Consider the following 22,601-nt stretch of genomic DNA (forward strand, 5'->3'; position numbering starts at 1 on the left):
CTTTGAAGTGCAAGTGTAGCCATACTCTTACTGTAATATTTACTCAGAACATGTTAGTCTACAGGACCTTATTTTAAAATTTGCTTTAAAATATTTCATTAGTGTGTTGCTGAAGATTATAAAATGACATCTCTAAAAAATCCTTACATAGATTTTTAGATGTACAATCTGAGTATTCATCTTTAGCCTTAGGGTATGGCTACACTTAGGGCTTAGCTACACTGGCGCTTTACAGTGCTGCAACTTACGCGCTCAGGGGTGTGAAAAAACACCCCCCTGAGTGCTCCAAGATACAGCGCTGTAAAGCCTCAGTGTAATCAGCGCTGCAAGCTACACCTGTAAAGGATGTGGTTTACGTGCAGCGCTGGGAGAGAGCTGGCGCTCTGACCACACTCACACTTCAAAGCGCTGCCATGGCAGCGCTTTGAAATTTCAAGTGTAGCCATACCCTTACATTTGTGCAGCGCTGGGAGTTACAGCTGTGTTCGTACAGCTGTGTAGGGACAGTGCTGCAGTGTGGCCACACTGAAAGCTACCAGTGCTGCAGTGTGGCCACATTTGCAGCGCTGTTGGGAGTGGTGCACTGTGGTCAGCTATCCCACAGAGCCATGGCATTAAGGGGTAAGCGGGGTCTCCGAGGATCACAATGGGCATTTCGATGTCCCCTACTGTGATCTTGCGGTCTGGGAAAAAAGTCCCGGCCTGCAGCTTCCTGAACAGGGCACTGTTCTGAAAGATGCGTGCATCTCGTCCCATTTTGGTGCTGTGGGAAGGGGACGGAAGGGTGTGGGTCATTCCGCTTCCTGTCCCAACGCCCCGTGGTGCATCGCTACAGATCCCAGTAGTTTGGCACCATTGTGAGTCTGCAGCGCGATTTCTGTTAGAAATGGAGCCCGAGCGACTGAGGACCTTGCTGATGAATGTTGCCAGCACATCACGTTTGGCAGTGGAGCTATTCCTTCAGCTGCAAAATGACAGTGAGGAGTCAGACGATGATATTGATTCGCTTGACGCACAAGACACTAAATTGCTTGTGGCAGTAACGGACGTGCTCAGCACAGTGGAACGCCGCCTTTGGGCTCGGGAGACAAGCACTGAGTGGTGGAATCACATCGTCCTGCAAGTCTGGGATGACGAGCAGTGGCTGCAGAACTTTCGGATGAGAGAAGCCACTTTCATGGGATTGTGTGAGGAGCTCACCCCCACCCTGCGGCGCAAGGACACGAGATTGAGAGCTGCCCTGCCAGTGGAGAAGCGGGTGGCTATTGCAATCTGGAAGCTGGCAACTCCAGACAGCTACCGATCAGTCACGAACCAGTTTGGAGTGGGAAAGTCGACCGTTGGAATCATGTTGATGCAAGTTTGCAGGGCCATTAATCACATCCTGCTAAGAAGAACCGTAACTCTGGGGAACGTGCAGGACATTCTGGATGGCTTTGCACAAATGGGTTTCCCTAACTGTGGGGGGGCGATAGATGGGATGCATATTCCTATTCTGGAACCACCCCACCTGGCATCCGAGTTCATTAATCGGAAGGGGTATTTCTCTGTGGTTCTCCAAGTGCTTGTGGATCACCGTGGGCGTTTCACTGACATTTACTCAGGATGGCCTGGAAAGGTGCATGATGCACGCATCTTTCGGAACAGTGCCCTGTTCAGGAAGCTGCAGGCCGGGACTTTTTTCCCAGACCGCAAGATCACAGTAGGGGACGTCGAAATGCCCATTGTGATCCTTGGAGACCCCGCTTACCCCTTAATGCCATGGCTCATGAAACCGTATACAGGGAAGCTTGACAGGAGCAAGGACCAGTTCAACTACAGGCTGAGCCGGTGCAGAATGACTGTGGAGTGTGCTTTCGGCTGTTTAAAGGGACACTGGAGGTGTCTATATGGGAAGCTAGACTTGGGGGAAAGCAGCATCCCAGCTGTTATATCCGCGTGCTGTACCCTCCATAATATTTGTGAAGGGAAGGGTGAAACATTCAGTGAGGAATGGACCTCCGAGGTTCAACACCCAGAGGCTGAATTTGCACAGCCAGAGAGCAGGGCTACTAGAGAGGCCCAGCACAGGGCTTCAAGGATTAGGGATGCCTTAAGGGAGCAATTTGAGGCTGAAAGCCAACAGTAATGTTTTGTGCCTTGCACGGGTGTGAAGTGCAGTGGTTAAAATGATTTGCAGTGCCTGTTTTTCCCTTGGTGTACAGTATTTTTCACTTTCTGCAATAATAAAAACTGTTTTAAAAGCCAAGAAATCATTTATTCAAAATACAGTACATAAAAGGGCAGGGGGGTAGGGTGGTGAACTGTACATTCAGAGGTTTGAATATGTCCTGCCTGGATTGCTGTGAAATGCCTGATGCACTTCAGGATTAATATGCTGCATGGTGATGGGGGTTGAGTGCATAGGGTAAGGGTCGTAGTTCTCAGGGCTGGTAGGTGAACATACAGGTGTTGGGGGCAGCTGGTGGTGGTGAGAACCAGGCTGCTGGAGAAAGGTGTTTTGAGCAAATGCTTGGGCACAAGGGAGAGAGCTTTTGGGGGGGGGGAGGTTAGCTCGGTACTGATCTGCCTGCATGGCTACGAGAGACTGCATACAGTCCATTTGGCGCGCCAGGAGGCTTATCAGCTGCTTTGTGCTTTTCTTGGTAGCCAATTCCTTTCTCCTGCTTTGTGTTTCCCTCCACTGATGCATTTTCTCTCTCCAGTCCTGCAGCCTCTTACTCTCTCTGGTATACTGATTCATAACTGCTTTCACCAAATCTTCTTTGCTTTTCCTTGGTTTACACCTCAAGTTCTGTAATTTTTCAGCAGGCTGTGATAGGGCCAGAGGATTCAAGGACACTGAAAAAAAACAGAAATAGAAACATTTAATACAGAGGCTGCATTGTTTATTATCACAGTGAAGGAGTTTGTAGACTATTTGTAGCATCATTTACACATAGCAAACATAGCACAGAGAGGCCACAGCAGCGAACACATGGTGAGTAATGGGGTGAGTGTTTCTGCTGCGACTCACCTGGGAAGGGGAGCTGCTTGAGTCAGGACTCACTGGGGTTTCTGTGCATTGGGGAAAGCAGAGAGCAGCTGGGGGGGACCTGCACTGAACACTATCCCTACATTTTCAACAGGATTTTCTACTGCCAGATATATCACTGTTGCGTGTTACCTGGGAAGAGAGGGAGGGTCTTCTACAGCAATGTGGATTCCACCCTGGTCCCTATGCAGCTTGCCTGTGTGCAACCATGGTCCCCCCACCCCTCGCGTCACAGTGGCGCGGACGCGTTAGCCTGACTGGGACAAGGACCACGGTGGCTCTCCCTATAAACTTGTGCAAGCACATTGCCCATGCTCTGGCTGAAACTTTTGAAGAGATTACTGAGGCCGATTACAGAGACGTGACAGACCAAATCAATGGGCTATTCCACATCTAGGCATGCATGCATGCATGCAGCCATACCCCCCCCCCAAACATTTCCATCCTTAAAATAAAAGCTGCTTACCAGAAACCCGCTCCTCTGCTTCTTCCTCACCAACAAGTTCCAGCTGCTGCGACTGGCTAGCCTCCTCCTGGCTTGAGAAGAGCTCCTGGCTGCATGCCTCCTGGGACTCCGGGGTGTCTCCCTCCACCCTAGTAGCCTCACTATCAGCTTCCTCTACACCCTCCCCCACTTCTCCCTGCTCTGAACTCTCCATCGTGGTCCTCGGATTGGCAGTGGGGTCACACCCAAGTATGGCATCCAGCTCATTGTAAAAACGGCAGGTCGTGGGGGCAGCTCCTGAGCGGCGGTTTCCCTCATGGGCTTTGCAATAGGCACTGCGCAGCTCCTTTACTTTAACCCTGCACTGCAACGCGTCCCGTTCATGGCCCCTTTGCAGCAAGGACTATGATATCTGGCCATAGGTATCATAATTTCTACGGCTGGAGCGCAGCTGTGACTGCACAGCATCCTCACCGCAAACACTGATGAGGTCCTGCAGCTCGGAAGTGTTCCATGCGGGGGCTCGTTTGGGGCGTGGAGGCATGGTCGCTGATTGATTGATTGCACTCCACACCTGGCTGAGCAAACAGGAAGGGGATTTTTAAAATTCCCGGGGCATTTAAAGGGCTGGTCACCTGAGCCCAGGGCAGTGGAGTGCGAAACGATGAGCAGAGTGGCTGAAAAGGTATGCTGGGATACCTCCTAAAAGCCTGGAGGCCAATAAAAGCGCTTTTGGTGGCCACACTTGATGATCAACGCTGCATCACCAGCGCTGGAATCGCTACACCCCAAGCAGAACAGGTGTACAGCCAGCGCTGCAGCCAGGGAGTTGCAGCGCTGGCTGTGCTTTGCAAGTGTGGACACAGAGTGAGTTGCAGCGCTGTAACCCCATCACCAGCGCTGCAACTCTCCAGTGTAGCCAAGCCCTTAAATGCTTGGATCTTCAGATGTATTGAAGGATTTATTTAAAAAATGAAAAATCACCCTTATCTAAAATATGCATGTGAACCCAGGGGGGTGGGGGAGCTGGAGGAAAAAGCCTCCATTGTGTTAGCCTTGCTGAGGTCTCATTTTATGCAATTTTACAACCCTCACTTTAAATAGCTAATTGTCACAAGCTCAGCAATATTTGTTTCATTTTGCTGGAGCCAATTGCACTGCCTCCTAGGCATCTGCCTCTCCCCTGAAAACTGGGGAAAAACTCCATTCTTGGAGGAATGGAAGCTTTTAAAAAGTCTGCAGGAACCATTCCTGTCCTCAATTGCACACCATGCTTCCCCCCCCCCCCCCCGTTACCAGTCTGTGCAGGGCCGGCTTTAGGCCGATTCGGTCGATTCTGGGGAATCGGGCCCCGCGCCTAAGCGGGCCCTGTGCCTTAGGTACCTTTTTAATTTTTTTTTTTTTTAATTTATTAAACTTACCCCGGTCCCCGGCTGTGGTCTGCTCCTGGGTCTTCCATGGTCTCGCTCCTTTGCGCCGGTGGGAGTGCGGCACGGCCCCACTCTCTCAGCTAGAGCTCCAGCCAGGGCGGCGGGGCTTGCTGCGCTCCGGCCGGGGCTCCAGCTGGGAGAGTGGGGCGGCGGGGCTTTGCGGTGCTCCGGCTGGGAGAGCGGCAAGCCCGGCGGCTCCGGCTGGAGCGCAGCAAGCCCCGCTCTCCCATCTGGAGCTCTGGCCAGAGCATGGCAAGCCCCGTGACCCCGGCTGGAGCTCTGGGCCCTTTAAATAGCCCCCAGAGCCCTGGGGCAGAGAGGGGCTCCAGGGGCTATTCAAAGGGCCTGGAGCTCCAGCTGCCTCTGCCACCCTGGTCTTTTAAATAGCCACCGGAGCCCCGCCTCCCCCATGCATTCCCCAGCGCTCCCGCGGCTATTTAAAAGGTCCGGGGCGGGGTAGAAGGGGGTTTGGGGGCTACTTAAAGGGCTGGGGTTCCAGCTGCCTCTGCTGCACCCCCTGACTTGCCCACACCAGTCCAGCACCCCCTGCCTGCAGCCAGCTCTGCACCCCGTGCCCACAGCCAGCCCCGCCAAACCCCCTGCCCTGTCTCCAGCCAACCCCTGCCACACACCCCTGCAGCCCTGCCCAAAGCCAGCCAGCCCCCCACACACTGCGGCCCGCACCAGCCCTGCACACCCTGCCCAGCCCGCACCCCGTCCTGTCTCCAGTCAACCCCTGCTGCACCCCACTCCCTGAAGCCAGCCAGTCCCGCACTCCTCTGTCTCCAGCCCTGCAAACCGCTGCTGCACCCCCCTGCAGCCCTGCCTGAAGCTAGCCTTGTCATAAACAGATAGCTAAGGGTTAATGTCTCTTTCACCTGGAAAGGGGTAACAAACAACACCTGACCAGAGGACCAATCAGGAAACAAGACTTTTTCAAATCTGGGTGGAGAGAAGTTTTGGGTGTGAGTTTTTTGTTCTTGGTCTGTTCTCTTTCTGGGCTCAGAGTGACCACAGGAATCTCCAGGCTTTCTAATCTTCTGTTTCCAAGTTGTAAGTACAAGGATAGTAAGACAATAGGTTTATATTGTTTTTTTGTATTTACATGTGTGTAGTTGCTGGAATGTTTTAAATTGTATTCTTTTTGGATAAGGCTGTTTATTCATTTTTTCTTTTAAGCAATTGACTCTGTATATTGTCACCTTGATACAGAGACCATTTTATGTCTTTTTCTTTCTTTTTTATATAAAGCTTTCTTTTTAAGACCTGTTTGAGTGTTTTTCACTGGTTAAGGCTAAGAAACGAAGGGAGGGGGAAAATCTCTTTGTGTTAGATTTACTAAGCCTGATTTTGCATACCCTCTGGGTGAGGGGAGAGAGAGACTGATCTCTTGGTACTTGTGTTTCAAGGACTTGAAGCAGGGAATATCCTGCAGTACCCAGGGCAGGGAAATCTGGGAGGAGGTAAAGAGGGGGAAGGGAAGTGGGTTATTTCCCTTTGTGGTGAGACTCAGGGCATCTGAGTCTTGGGGTTCCCCAGGGAAGGTTTTGGGGAGACCAGAGTGAGCCAGACACTGGAATTCTGGCTGGTGGCAGCCATATCAGATCCAAGCTGGTAATTAAGTTTGGAGGTTTCATGCTAGCTTCTCATGTTCTGAACTCTAAGGTTCAGATCTGAGTAGGAGTTATGACAAGCCTGCCCCACACCCTCTGTGTCCAACAGCCCCACACCCCCTGCCCTGCCTCCAGCCAGCCCCATGTCCATTGCTGCCCTGAAGTTTCCAGGGCAGTAACCCTGCACACCTGCTTCAATGAGGGGGGGCAGGGAGCAGCTGGGACCAACACATGTGCACACCCGCAGGGAGTGGCGGGGACCCACATATGTGAAACGGCAGTCATTAATAGCCAATCAACAGCATATACGATGCAATGTATATAATATATAATTTTATTATTCATATAGTTATGGAAAGTAAATAATACATGACAGAAATGAAAGGTATTTTTCCCACTTTTTTTTTTTTTTAAGTCATCCCTGCCAGGGCCCCGCCGAAAATGTTCGAATTGGGCCCCGCATTTCCTAAAGCCGGCCCTGAGACTGTGTTACAGTCCTCTCCAAGCTCTAAATCCCACTGGAGTGAAGCCACCTGTGCCCCAGCTGACAGAATAAAATAAGAGGTACACAAGGTGACAAGACCCATTAGGGCATAGTGATTGCTCAGCCACATGTTAATGAGAAGCCAGGAGATATGAAGCAGGAATACAAGGGAGAGGCACGTTTTTTTCTTCTGCTTTGAGCACAGATTGTCCATGGTTGAACTTCTTGGAGGAGGAACAAGATAGAGGATGTCCATCAGAGAAATCCACCATAGACAGATATGTTCTCTTCCTTTTTCTCCTCTGCCACAACACATTCCTCCCATCACTACCCCACTTTCACTTTGCTCTCTGTGTGAAGAACTTGCATGCCAAGCCAAGGAAAGGGGCCAACTCCCTTCTGTCTAAAACTGACTACAGATATTTTTAGTGTTCAGTACAGAGGAAAATGCTAGATCCATGCAAAATGCAAGCACATGTAAAAAAGTGTTTCCCTCTATTCCCAGCTCAGTCAATGCACCTTAATCCTGCTCCACACCACACCTCTTATTTGAGTCCTGAGGCCCCCATACACAGGTCTGTCTCAGTCCAGATGGGGCAGGCACAAATTATTAAAAAAACAGATTTTTAAAATATATTTTCATCAGCTGAAGCGATTCATCCCCCACAGTTCCTTAATCAAGTCCCAGCAGCAAGAAGAAAGGGATTGGCTTTGGTGCTGGCTGGCCAGGGGAACACGCACAGAACATAGATTACGCGCCAATCTGCACAAGGTGAGCTACGCTTACTTACACTGGACTGGCTGGGCAGGTATAACTGGGTTAAGAAAGCATACGAGGGGGCCACTAAATTGTAGTTAGCCCTATTCCAACCCTGCTAAATTTTTACCTAAACTTGCTCAGCCTCCCAGGAAGGAGAAGTCACCAACACTCCCAGTCTTAGCTCTCTTTAGCATGAACTAGTCAGGTACCTGGGGACTTTGCATTGCAGATTCTACACTGGAGACAACTGTGCTCAGTTGCTTTTGGTTTTTCAAGTCAGAACCAAGACACAATCTTCAGAATACCCCTACAGCTCCATCACTTTCAGAGCAGCAAAAAAAACAAACCAGGATGAAACTAGAGGATGAAGGCAAGAAGAGTTCACATAACTCCTATGCTATAAGGCAGGGGTGGCCAACCTGTGGCTCCAGAGCCACATGCGGCTCTTCAAAAATTAATATGCGGCTCGTTGTATGGGCACCGACTCCAGGGCTGGAGCTACAGGTGCCAACTTTTCCCACCTTTAACTTCTATGAACTAGGGACTCGTGCTGCAGCCTGCCTGTTTTTCATAAATTCACAGCACCTGAAGATAAACATCTCAAGGCATTTTAGGAGCACCTCATGTTGTGGGCTTCAGGAAATACCAAGGAAAGCTGAGGGCGGATCCAGCCCAAACCCAGATTCCCTATACACACAGAGGAACCCACATCATGCTGTGTATTGAGCTATAAAACAAACAATGTCATGATTTTTATTAAATGGGGGAAGGAGTGACCCTTCAAGCGTGAGTGACGCAACTTTAAAAATATCAAATCAGTCCAACAGTTAGCGATTGAAGTGTCTTGGCTTCATAGCACAAGGCACCTGTTCCGAGTGGGAGAGAACAACCACCACAATAGCTCAGGGTGCAAACAGTGGCCAAAAGGAACAGGATACATTAGCACAGCAAGACGTCACTGTGCTGACAAGGAGTCAAACAGCAGCTATCAGAGGCAGGCTGCACTAGAATCCCACCTGACCTCAGAGACAGATGGCTCCAGAGCCCTCAGACCTGTTCAGAGAGCCTTCCCTGATCGCCAGGTCCCAGAGCCACCTTTTGTAACTAACAGGAACAGATTGTTCAGTTACCATTTACTATCAACCACAATAGCACTGTGATCCAAAAGTCCAGACAATGCAGTTTCTAAAACCTCTCCATGCCCCCCTGCATACCCCCACCTGTCCCACATAGGTATTTTTAGCATCTCTATTCTCTCTCTCTCTCACCAGGCCTCTCTACCACCAAAAAGAGCTGTTCAACCTAATGAGGGATTTAAAAATTCATAACGTAATGAAAGGAAAAATGGTTGGTTCCACTTTGGAGAAAATGAGAACAGTAACTCACTCAAGGCTCAGCAGCTCTTCTTGAACGGATATGCTTTACTCCTGCATGGGTTAAAGGAAACAGAGGACACACATGTGTGCTAACAAGAATCCAAGAGGAGGAAACCTGGCTGCAAATCTCACTCCCTCCAGTAACTGGAAGCATTCCCCACTCACCCACAAGGAGTCACTGCCCTGACTCACAGGAGGATTTCTCACGCTAGCTAACAGAATGCTCTGCAAGATGCCAGGAGAGACTATTGCATTTCAGGTGGAAAAACCACTCAGCAGAACAAACAGTTGATGCTCCACATGACCTGCTACTTTGCCAGCTTCCTCCTTGGGCTCCATTCATGCAGTCGAGTCCCATACTGCCTCCCTCAGGAAGGGAGCTCAGGGCAAATTTGAACATGTTTTCCCCAAAAGGCAGGATGGGATACAACTGCTGTTTAGTGGTGTTTAAAAGGAAGGCAGAGAGAAGCAGCCAATGTTTGTTAGCCCCAGGTCAAAAGCAGTCAGGCAGGCAACACATCTAGGATTTTCAAGGCAGGTCATATCAGCTTCTCTTGGAGGAAGGGACAACTTTACAAAGCTAGTGCACATCTGCCACAAAAAATAAAAAAACAATTGCAAGCCACGTTTTCCTGTAGGAAAGCAACTTGCAGTCCCAGTTGCCTTTGAAAGCTTTGTCTCCTATTTGTCCCCTATCATTAACTTCTTAACTGGCCATCTCTCACCCTGCTTGGCCATTGTCAAGGTCCAAAGTATTTCAACAACATATCCCTTCCCTCTCTCATAACCACCAAGTGGAGGCCCTCATCCCAGGCAGAACCTGAACTCTGATCCCCCTTGCAACACACCCAACCCCCTGGGCAAGAGGGCCCCGGTTCAAGGACTGGGGTACTTGGCCTAAGTGACTGACTGGAGCCAAGTCACCTCTTAGTTCTTCACCATCTGCCCCAATCTAGGAGACCCCCATCCTTTCCCCTCCAAAGAGATTACTTTCCACTCTCATAACCCACTTGCAACTGGTTCTCTTCCACCCCAACAGGCAGAATGTGTCCCACTCCACACCCATGCAACAGTACAGCAGACTTTGTCTTCCTTCATGGAGTCACTTGGCAGTCTCTTACTGATCTCTCCCCTTGACCAGATAGCCTCATGTCTCCATGACACAGCTTCTCCAGTTAGCCACCTTCAAACTTTAGAAACTGGCCAATCCACAAGGTGGTCATCCCTAACCCCAGCACACCATTAGACTGGCCTGCTAGAAAGAGTTTGCTAGTTCAAAAGCTTACAGTGCTCCCCGTGTGCAGCTCTCCGCTTTCTCCAAGAGATAACTCCCCTCTTCCCTACCAGCAGCTTTCTGCTTCCATCACCATTTCAGATGCACGAGTCATGCAGCTACTCAAAATTTCTTCTTCCACTCCATGGATCGCTCTGCTCCTCCACCTAGCTCTCCTACTCCAGACTCAGAAACCTCTGATATTTCTCACCCCCACAATCACTGTCCCCTCCCCTATCCACCATCTTCACCCCATTCATGAATGCTTAAAATAATTCAGGAATTAAAGTTGTTAAACTCCAGGTTAACATCCATAATCCTAAAGGGTTAAAAGCCTTCACACGAGCTAGTGATTGCTCAGAGTTGGGAGAGGGAGACAAAATGATTTAGAAACCAGTCTATTTTCTGCATTTCTCTTCCCTTGTTACTTCAGCTTCTAGAGACAGTTTGTATTAAAAACCAAGATCTATGTTTCTTAGGAGTCCATCTGCTCCTGCTATTTATATCCCCACCGGAGGTCAGAACCCTCTGTTTTACATGGTGACAACTGAGATGTCACAAATATGTCACAGGGAGATGAATGTGACTTCTTGTGAGGGAATAAATACCAGGGAAGATGTACTTATTTTCATATAAGATTTTGGTTATTTACAACTGCTCCTTAGACATTAAGGAAATGAGGAAAGACATGCACAGAAAACATAGAAGACAGCACTGTCCAAAGAGATTGATTTGCAACGATTCCCCAGAAAACACCTTTGAACACTTTCCTCCAAAAATTTAAGTTTGTAAGGAGAGAGAAAAGCCCAGTCAAAGCACTGTTGCATGATCTCTGACAAGTAGAATATGTAACTATTATATTATTATATTATTTCCCCAAAATATCAATCCCAAGTTGGTTTTTTCTAAGGATGAAGTCCTCTAAAATGCCAAACTCTGCACATTCAGCTATAGGGTGAATAAGCAGCAATGCTTTGCCATGCTACAGCACTTTTTGTCCCAGGATGTCAATAAGCACTTGATGTATATTAACTGATCTGTACGGTCCTGCAAGTTAAGTCACTATTATCTTCATTTTACAGATGGGAAGACTGATGCACAGAATTTAAAGTGCCTCACACACAGTCACAGGGCAGAGTCAGAGGGAGAACACCTGTGTCCTTGCTTCTAGGCTCATGCTCTTTAGCAGAGGACGTCGCACCACCTGCTCCAACCACAAAGCCGTGCATATTCTGACATACCCAGGGTGGGTAAGAGTAGATCAAATCTCTACCCACAGCAACCCCCTAGTTGTTATTCCACTCACCTATTCTAAAAGGGGGGAGCATAGTGAGCTGATTATGGCATGGCACTTGGAGTCAGGCATTCTGGAGTCTGTTCCCAGCTCTGTTTAAGATTCACTGAGACACCTCAGGCAAGGCATAATGTCTATGCCTGAGCTCCCTCATTTGTTAAATTGGGATACCACTGACCTAAACCTGACAGAGATGTGCAGAGGCTTTAATTAAAGTTTGAAAACAACTCAGAGATCCTTTCTCTGAAAGGTGCTAGGAAAATGCCAAAACAAAGCAGCTCTTTCTGATTTGTCTAGTACAAAGGAAAAGACAACCTCATCACCCTCACCACAGGAAGCTCATCCCACTCCTTGTTCATTTCAGGATCCATTTCAACATTTCCCCTTTGTTTCAGGCCTCATGAACCTTGCCTGTGATTGTCTTTATGCTTATCTAGCACTGGATTTCTCTCTTCCCTGCCACACAGTTTTGCCCCCTTCGGCATGAAAGCTCTCTTCTTTGTACTGTCATCTGGAACAGGCTTCCTATTTTCTGCACACAAATCAATTCTATGTTCTGCTTTCAGCCAAGATTTGAAATGCTTTTCTCCCTTGCCTACACTTCTTGGTTTCTCTCCTCTTATTAAGTCTTATTACTGGAGTCTTAATTTATTCTCTTATGCTGTCTTTACACCATTGTTTCATATAATTTATACTATACACACATTCTCTTCTCTTGTACTTTTTCCTTAGTCAAGCATTTTGGGACACAGCATGTATGGGACATACCACACAAGGGGCTTAATACATTCTAGCACAGTTAACCCAGGATGAAGCCAATACTTAGCGATCCGGGTTCCAGATGATCGAGATAAAGCAAACACCTTACCCATCAGTTTCATCTTGGCGCTGTAACTCCCAAAGTACCTCTCGTCGGTGGTGGGTGTGTGGCACTCGTACTCGCCAGCGTCCCGGTCCTGGAGCTCCATGATGTGCAGCAGGACAGAGTCCCCCTGTACCCTCTCTACGTAGATCTCCCCACTCCGCACACGCTGGGTGTAGATGGCGTAAGGGAAGGAAGGATCCATGGTGCTGATAATCTGCACTTCCCGCTCTAGGGCAGATGGCAGGTAAATGGACCACTGGAAATTCTGCTCTGAGGGACCCTGGTAGCCAGTGACCTTGCACCAGATGGTGATGTGGGAGCCCTCAGTACGGTATAGAGGGCCTTCCTGAACAGTGACCTGACGCTGTGCCAAGGCCATGCCTGTAAAAGAGGAAGGGCAAAAAGTTACTCCAAAAAAATTAAAAAAGTAGTCCACAGACTTTGCTATTTAGCAAATTAATACCATACACATACACACCCCTTTCACTTAGATACCATTCAGTTTTCATGACAGCCTTAGGGGATGGTTAACCTAGTTACTAGAAGGGCACATAGATGATGAGTCATTTGCCCAAGATCAAAAAGGAAGCCAGGAGCTGAGCTCTGAGTAGAATCCGGGCGCCTTGACAGCCCAATCACTGGACAGCACTCAATGTCCCACCCCAGTTAGCAATTTTCTTATGCCTGCACTCTGTAAATCGCTATTGATATGAAAATTGTTTGAGAGTCTGAATCAAAATGCTTTGGCCTTTGCCAATGCATCCTCCTAGCTGCTTCACAGTTGCTGACCAAAAGTAAAGCATTTTAAGAGATCCGTTAAAAGAAGCTTTATGTTGGACTAAGACCTTTTCCTGCAGTGCTAAGAACCCAGACACAAGACTACTGTGCTAGCTCAATAAGAAACCAGATCGGAAAGTGAAATGGATCATGCCAGGGTCACCGTTCAAATGGGGTCAAAACCAAAAACTAACAACATCATCAGAGGCGAAAAGCTAGGATAATGATTTTAAAATTTTGGTTTTAAACATCTAAGGTGTTTATATAGGTGAGGGATATTTTTAGCATTGCTTTTTCATCTCGGCAGTGTCCAGGGAGGGGAGAGGACGGACAGACATGGGGAGAAGAAATAACAGCATTTAGCACAATGAGACACATACACTGGGGCTAGTCACCCCTCGCTGCTTGGATCAAGATGGAGGAGTGCATGGTGGGACATGTGATCTCTGCAGGCTGTACCACTGTTGAGAATAGAGAGGATGAATGCAACCTGCTACATTTTATACCAATTATTTATGATCTGGCAGCCCCAGCATATGGATAGCACAGCTCTCAATGGGCCAGTGTTCAAGAGCTCCAAAATTACTGAAATCTGGTTTGTTTGCATCTACATCCAAGGTTCTGGGGTTTGCCAGTCATAGTGGGTACTCAACAGTTATTGCGTTACCAGCAGTACGTACACATGGCGAGGTCAATCACCCTGGCTCCTGTTACTGTTTACTTGTGATCATAAAACAGCAATAAGCCGATTTAAAGCAGCCCAGCATAACCATATTTGCAAATGTTATTATTATTTTATTTTAAAAATGGATAATAATGATGATGCTGAATTCCAGAGGGGAATTTAATCTTTCCACAAACTAACCACTGCAAGTGAAAGAGGCAGTTTGCCGTCTGAGGATTATTGACTCAAGCCCTCTCCTCCTTGAGGGCAGCAGAGTCCAGATATGAAGTTTTCCCAGCAGAAACCTTGGAACGAATCCAGAAGAGATTGTTCTTACCAGCTCTAAAACAAATTGTGAAAAATGGCTCAGCATATCCATCAGGCCATGCAGCTGAACAGATGGAGTGCAATTCAAACTATTAACTTGGGCTCAGCTCACTGCTGCTCCAAATTATGTTTCTTTTTCCTCTTTATAAAATAATGTGATTTAAGAGGAAGAAAGGAATGAGGTCAGGAAAAGCAGACACACAGGCTCCTGTGCTGCTAGTCATGCCAGTATCTCCATCCCAATGGTGCCATAGCACAGGTTACACTGTTGCCAATGATAACAATACCCCAATTCCCTGCCCTGTGGAGTCTGAGGAATTTGCACACACAATGGGAGCTATGCCCTTTGACATGAAGAATTAAATGTCAAGTTCTATATTACATATTATATTAAAGATTGCAACACCAAACAAAAGTCTTGCAGGAAAAAAAACCAATGTGACCATGTAATTAAAAACGGTATCATAATGCATACGCACAACGGGAGAAAACTAGTGTGGCCCAGGCAGCCTAATTCTGGCACTTCCTAATTTCTTAGGAATGCATCACTTTATTATAAAGTTATTTTAATGCAGTGCATTTGTTGGTTCTATTTGTTTTAAAATGTAATTTTCTAGATTGGTCGGTTTGTTTTAAACAAATTGAAAAACAAGTTTATTGTGTGTAAAGCTTTTGACCCCCACATGGGTCCTCAGCAAAACTGGGAACTTTAGATCCATAGCACAGACCTCTGCCACCTGAACTAGAGAAGTAACTGCTAGCAGTAGTAGGCCATTATCACCTGTGGACCAGCACTAGAAGAGAATGACAGTGTCTGTTAGCAAGTATTTGTGAAATCCATTGGCATATGAATGTGGGGGCTCAGGAATCTTGGTTTCTATTCTAGGTTCTGAAGGGAAGGAGTCTCTACAAATACTTCTTCACAGGTCATCCCCTGCACCACTGTAGGTGAGGTCAAGGTCCTTAAAGGGGAAAAAGGACACTTAACACCTCTTCTAGGGTCTCTTCCTTGAGCTTCTGGGCTTAGGGAAGCTTCTGCAAGAGCTTGGGGAAATATGGCCAGTCTTGGCCTAATATCACGGGATAAGGTAGGTCTGCAGACACATGTACCTTCATCTGGTTCTTGGTGCCCAGTCAGTCAGTCAATCTTATTGTCCTGGAGGGATACCGTAAAACATCGCCATGAATACATTTAATAGGGATCTTCTCGGGTATCCACTCTGGGATATCCATTCTGGGACGAACGTCTGGTCAGACACCACATCTATGATGGTTATAGCCTGTTCTCCCTCTACTTCAACTGGGATTGTGAATTGCTCTGGGCTTTTCCTCCCCAGTCCACACCTGCCCGAAGTTACACTCCCCAGAAGGGCAGTCTCGAAAATTGATGCCCCTGTTGTCCACAGGAACAACAGGTTATTCTGTCGGTCCTTTGTTTTCTAGTGGCTGTGTCATCTTCTCTCTGGGTGTGTTCTTCACTCCTGTGCAGGTTTGGAACAAGGAGTCAGTGGGGTGTTTAAGGGTGTGGATCTGTTGTAGTGGGGAAATCTTACCCCTTGGCCCTGAGGTGCACCCCTATCCCTTATGCTATCCATTGACTAGCTAGCTGCATGGGCTTTCTTGGCATTTATCCAAGAGAGACCAGCACTTTTGGGTCTCCAGCCCATCTCCTTCCCTGGTGTATCTGGAGTCATCATTTCCTCCATAGCAGGTCTCCGAATGACTTACACAGCCATTTAGTCCTCCATGAGGTGAGTGGCCTCAGCTAGGGTTCCCAGCCAGTGCCTACAAACCCAGTCCTGGCCAGCGAGTGGAAGGATCTGAATAAATTGTTTGAGGACTATGAGTTCAGCTGTCTGGGGTCCCGTTTGGGTCTCTGGGTTTAACCAATGCCCACAGAAGTCCTTAAGCCTTTGGATGAGCACCCGGGGTCATGCTTTGGCGAGGGGGGAAGTACTCATAGCAAAAATGCTAACAGTAGGCTTCTTTGTCTAGGCCTAACCTCTCTAATATGGCTGCCTTCACTAGTCTTGGCCTACTATGTTGATGAGTCCCCAATATGCAGCTTGGGCTTCTTCATGAGGAGTGGAGTGAGCCTGCGGCCAGTGTGAAGCTGTAGCTACCCTCTCAAAAGTTACTAGGAATGATTCTGGGTCATCATCTGTCACCTTAGGAATCACCAGGGCTGAAGCGTTTCCTTGAATGAAGGGGGAGGCATTTCCCACAGGGGTGGGAATCTGAGGGGTAGCGGCTGCTACTAGCCCTGCTACTCATAACAACTGTGGGCTGCCATCTGTTCGAACAGCTGTTGTTGCCACTATTGTTGTTGGGTTTGAGAGTCTGCCAGCCATTGCAGGTGCTGATTCCCCTCCTAGTTCTGTGGCATTTACAGGGGAGAAAGAAAAGAAAAGGGGGGAGGGCAGGGGGAGTTGGGGTTTTGTGTGTGTGGTTTTGGTTTTTTGCTTCCCTTCTCTGCAGGGATGGTCTGCTGCATAAAATCCCATTTCAGGTACCACGCTGTCACCGGTCTCTGATGTAGTCTTTCGAGGGATCTCTACTGCCCCTGACTGTCTTCCTTTGGTTAGTCCCTGGTCAGGACAGTTTTGGGCCCTGGCCTCTAATTAGGCCTAGGGGTTTGCTCTAGTCTTTTTGGCTGTGTTTCAGGAGGTAACTTGGTGCAGGGGTGTTGCCCCTTCGCTGTCCCAGAACTTTCTGCCTCCTCTTCCTTCTCTCCTTTTATAAGAAGTATTGTATCCCCCATTGGTTGCAGCTGGGGGTGCCTGCCTTCGTGATTGGCAGTTGTGTGTGTAGGCTGGAGAGGTTCCTCTCCCCCTCTTCTGCTTCTGCTCAGTGGGGGGGGGGGGTTGTAGACCCCTTTGCAAGCTCACAGAGGGAGTTTTTCTAGAAAGCATATGGAACAGTCAGGATTGGTATGTGGCTGATATTTCATTGGTACAGCTGGCATTTAATTGCAAATCCAGTATATTTTACGGACAATACCAGGACTGGTAAAGAAGAGCTAGAGGAAACAATGTAGTGCTTTAAAAAATAAAATAAAATAAAAAGAGGTTTGGGCAGCTGGTCTTCACTGGTCTAAGCTAACAACAGAAACAATTTCCACTCAGACAGCTTAAGAAGTTCAGTGTTGAAACATGGGATTTTATGATCTGTATTACGGCCATTTGATAGGCTATTCCCCTATACAAACAGCATTAAATTGTAAGTGTGTGCCTATGTGTAGGCAGGGGAAGAAGAAAGTGTATATATCAGATTTAGCAACAACAGATTGGCATCTGCAGCAGACCACAGGCCCTGGCAGGAATTCTCCAGTAATTAAGACAATTAAGACATGAGAGCTAAAAAGCAGTTAAACTAAACACAGATTTGCAATGCCTAAAAGATGCCCTGGGCTCACATTACCCAACAGCAGGTGCTAGAGCCAAGTAAATAACCTACGATGACTACCGCTCTTCCCCTTCAGAGCTGAGATTCATTCAGGAACTCTCATACAGGAAAGAATGGCACAGCAGCCAACCCCCAGCACCAGCCCATTAGATCCACTCTGCCACCCTCACCAACCACTCAGGGCTTTGTCTCAAGGCAAACTACAACAAAACCCCACAGGCTCCTCTGGCTTTACTGCTCCCAGTGCCACAGACTGTAAGAGATCTGGAAGAAAAAATAAAGATAACAATATAGGCTGAAGAGGAGGAAAAGGCAACCCTGGGGAAAAGGCAGGAAATACTTATTGGTGTTAGAAAAATCTGTTTGCAGAGTCCATGATTTCTTTATATGGTTCTTACTTAGTGCCCCTCCCCCACAACAACATTATCCCTCCCCCAGCCAGCAAAAAATTAATGGGTCTGTTATAAACAGATAGTTAAGGGTTAATGTCTCTTTTACCTGTAAAGGGTTAACAAACAGGGACCCAAACACCTGACCAGAGGACCAATCAGGAAACAAGATACTTTCAAATCTGGGTGGAGGGAAGCCTTTGTTTGGGGGTTTTGGGTTTGTGCGTTGTTCTCTCTGGGTCCTGGACAGGACTGGAGGTGCAACCAGGTTTCTGCCAATCTCCCTGCTACAGTCTCTTATCTATTGAGAATAGTAAGTAAGTACCAAGGCGGTCAGTCTTTTAACTTGTTTTTCTTTATTTGCAGATGTGTACTTGCTGGAAGTAGCTTAAATTGTGTTTCTGCTGGAGAAAGCTTTTTTTCTATTGTCTATAAGCTAAAAAGCCTGTATATTTACCATCTTGATTACAGAGACAATTTTTATGTTTTTTCGTTCTTTATTAAAGTTTTCCTCTTTTTAGAACCTAATTGATTTTTTTGGGTTATCTTTTGTAAGCAGCGGCATAGCGAGCGCCCTCCATACCCTCCGACCGGAGGGGGCCCCACAAGGAAGGGGGCCCCTAAAAGTGGCAAAAAAAAATGTAAGGTATAACTAGGTAAGTGACATTTATTGACGCTATTGCACAATCCATGTTGGTTTTACTGACAAAACCGTGAAGTCATTATGATACATCATAATGCTATTGGCTACATCAGTTGTCTGTCGGTCAGTTTCTAATTTTAATTGGACCCATTCAAAGAATGTGTATTTGCGTTCACAATGGCGGTCGGCGGATAAATGTTATTAATTTAGTTGTTTAGTTTATCGTTTCCAATGCAGAAGCGTGCTTTGTGATGTCTAAGAGAATGTATAAGAGCGGAGCTAGTAAACGAAAGGCAGCAAAAGATGCCGAGAAGGAACTTGAGAAAATTCCAAAGTTGTCAACGTATTTTGCGCTGCAATCCAACGTACAGGTACAGGCACATGAAACGGACAGCGCTAGCAGCGACGAATTGTATCCAGAAGTATCCAGAAGTGCTTCAAGTGAGGTTGAAGGTGAAGCCAGTTGTTCTACCAAACAAACTGTGACAGATATTCCAGCTGCTGCCGGGAAAGAAGTATCTGAATCTGAACCACTGACTGATGATCCAGGAGATTGGCCGTCTATAATATCGGACGGGCAAGTGTGTGACATTGTTGCACGTGGCCCACCGCAGCAGAATGAAAGTTACGAATTTCCATTTAACGAGGAAAGACGGAGTTTCACAAGTACTCATTTCTATCGAACCATGGCAAATGGCAAGAAAATAAGACTTTCATGGTTAATGTACTCAGTTCAGAAAGATGCCATTTTTTGTTTTTGTTGTAAATTATTTGGCACTGGCGACATACCGCTACGTCGCGGAACATCTGCTTGGAAAGCACTGTCAAAAAGACTTCAGCAGCATGAAACAGGCAAAGGTCATCAAGACTGTATGGTGAAATGGTTTGACCTTTGGTCAGGCATAGTAAACCGTACATCTATTGACCAACTTGAATTGCATATTACTGAAAGAAAGATTTCTGGAGAAATGTTGTCAAACGCATGGTTGATGTCGTTATTTTCCTGTCCGAAAGAATACTTGGCATTTCGAGGAAGTAATGAAAAACTCGGCGATCCTTCGAATGGCAACTTTTTGGGACTGTTTGAATTGCTTGCAAAGTACGATACTGTCCTCAGCAAACTTTTACAGAGGATTAAGAAGGCAGACACACATGTTCAGTACCTCAGTCCACAGATCCAAAACGAGCTGATTCAACTTGTTGCCAGTAACATTCAAGAGGCCAACATAGCGCAGCTTAAAAAAGCAAAATATTATTCAGTTATTTTGGACTGTACTCCCGACGTATCACATGAAGAACAGATGTCTGTGGTGTTACGCTTTGTTGAATGCAACGGTGAAGATGGTGTCAATATTCGTGAAGCGTTTGTTGGTTTTCTTAATGTTCATGATACAACTGGTGAGGGCTTATTGGAAGCGTTTCTTGAAAAGGCAAACAACTTAGGACTAGACATTGCTGACATGAGAGGCCAAGCTTATGATAATGGCGCAAATATGAGAGGAAAGAATAAAGGAGTTCAAGCCCGCATGCTAGAAATAAAATGACCGTGCCTTGTATGTACCATGTGGAGCTCACACTTGGAATCTTGTGATCTCAGACACGGCAAAGTCATCAAAACATGCCGTTGACTTTTTCGGTCTGATTAACAGAATATACGTTATCTTTTCTTCTTCATCTTCATGTTGGGATATACTTCAAGAACATATGCCAATATCTGTTAAAGGGTTATCGGACACTCGTTGGGAGTCGAGAATTGATGCTGTGAAGCCATTGCGTTATCACCTTGAAGAACTGTGCAATGCTTTGTCATCTTTGCGAGAATATGCGCTCGAAAAGAAAGATGGCAATACAGCAACAGAAGCCAGTGCGCTTTCAGACCATGTTACTACGTGGCCTTTTATTCTGATTGTGTACACGTGGTACGATATACTATTTCACATCAATAAAACTAGCAAATTAATTCTGTCATCAGATGTGTCAATTGACGTACTGCAGGCAGAAGTCGGTGCTACAATGAAGTTTTTGGAAGACTATCGAAATACAGGATATAACTCTGTGGTCACAAATGCACGTGAAATAGCAGAGCATATGGGTATTGAGCAGCTGTTTCCAGAAACCAGGGTGCGACGTAAGAAGAGAATGTTTGATTATGAATGTGCTGATGATTCGAGTCATCTTTCTGTCGAAGAAAAATTCAAATCGCAGTTCTTTCTTGTTCTCACTGATCAGGCCATATCTTCTGTTTCGTCGCAATTTGACCAACTCGTGGACTGGTATAAGTTGTTTGGATTTCTGTACAATGCTAACAGCCTGAAGCAGTGTCACAGAGAAAATGAACTGGAGAATCACAGCAAAAATTTTGAAAGAAAAATGGGAGACATTGATGCCAACGAACTCATAATGGAATTGAATCGTTTTATTTATGTCATCGAGAAAGAGAGAGGACTTGTCACGGCAAACAATTTTTTAACGTACATATACAAGAACAGCCTTCAGGAGATATATCCGAATCTTTGCATTTGCATCAGAATTCTTCTGACCACACCAGTTACTGTCGCTGGTGCTGAAAGGAGCTTCAGCAGAATGAAACTGATCAAGAATATCCTACGCTCAACCATGACAGATGACAGGCTTTCTGCGCTTGCAGTTATCTCAATCGAAAACAAGATTGCCAGATCTCTGGATATGACGCATTGATTAACCAATTTGCAGAGAACAAGGCTCAAGAGAAGCGCTTTGCATAAATACGGAATACATGTACACTGTAGGCCTATGTATACATAATATGAACCCTGTATATTGTATAAAATATATACCGCATTCCAGTTTCTGCATTGTAAGGGGCCCCGGACATATGTTCGGAGGGGGCCACGTTCTTTGTTGCTACGGCCCTGTTTGTAAGACTCTAGGGAAGGGAGTCTGCACTCACCAGGGAATTGGTGGGAGAAAGGAAAGGGAGGAGGGAAGAAAAACCGCTCTCTGCATTTATCTCTGTATCTCTCTGCGGGGAAGAAGGGAGGGGGAAGGGAACATTCCTTTCGGGTGGGGATTCAAGGAATTGAATCACGGTGGTCTCCTAGTGTACCCAGGGCGGGAAGGAGCTGGGAGAAAGAAAGGAGGGGGAAGGGAAATGGTTTATTCCCCTTTGTTTTGAGACTCAAGGAATCTGGGTCTTGGGGGTCCCCAGCGCAGGGTTTGGGGGAACCAGAGGGTATCAGGCCCTGAAATTCCTGATTGGTGGCAGCACTACAGAATCTAAGCTGGTAATTAAGCTTAGAGAAATTCATGCTAGTACCCATATTTTGGACGCTAAGGTTCAGATTTGGGAATTATACTATGACAGGGTCAGTGTGGGGAAATCACACAACAAGCCACATTGTTGAGGGTGTTGCGTGGGAAACGAAGGATCAGAGAAAAAGCTGGCTTGTTTTGTCCCCAGCAAAAGCGGTTTGTGCTCCTACTCATGCAAATAAATGCGCAAAGAAAGGCTCATGAAGAACTTGTCTTCACTTTTTTTTTTTTTTTTTTTAAAAGAGTGTTTACACCTGGGGGTTACTCATGTATGTGAGCTATCCTGAAGTAAAAAGACACAGCGAGCACCAGGCACCTGAGTTTTACCATGAGGTAAACTCACCTAGATCAGCACAATATCCCTGTCTAGAGCTGACATTGAGGTAAATTCACCACACAGTAAAACTAACGTTAACTGGTCTTTATTATTCTTTTTTTTTAATTTCAGGATAGCTCACATGCATGAATTACTCAGAGGTTTACAAAGGCAGATTTTTTGAGCAGTGAAAATCACCCATAAGTAAGCACTAC

At 46.7% G+C, this 22,601-nt stretch overlaps 1 protein-coding gene across 3 annotated transcripts in view; it reads right to left on the reverse strand.

The window, feature by feature from the left end:
* The window catches only part of IGSF3 (immunoglobulin superfamily member 3), a 174,246-nt gene that overhangs the window by 117,642 nt on the left and 34,003 nt on the right, over positions 1 to 22,601 (reverse strand). For all 3 annotated transcript variants that reach the window (XM_030580747.1, XM_030580755.1, XM_030580764.1), the window contains exon 3: positions 12,578 to 12,955. In XM_030580747.1, the coding sequence (XP_030436607.1) occupies positions 12,578 to 12,955 (378 nt within the window). The remainder of the gene's footprint in view (positions 1 to 12,577; positions 12,956 to 22,601) is intronic.

This window comes from Gopherus evgoodei, chromosome 1, assembly GCF_007399415.2.
Source record: "Gopherus evgoodei ecotype Sinaloan lineage chromosome 1, rGopEvg1_v1.p, whole genome shotgun sequence".
Lineage (NCBI taxonomy): Eukaryota > Metazoa > Chordata > Testudines > Testudinidae > Gopherus > Gopherus evgoodei.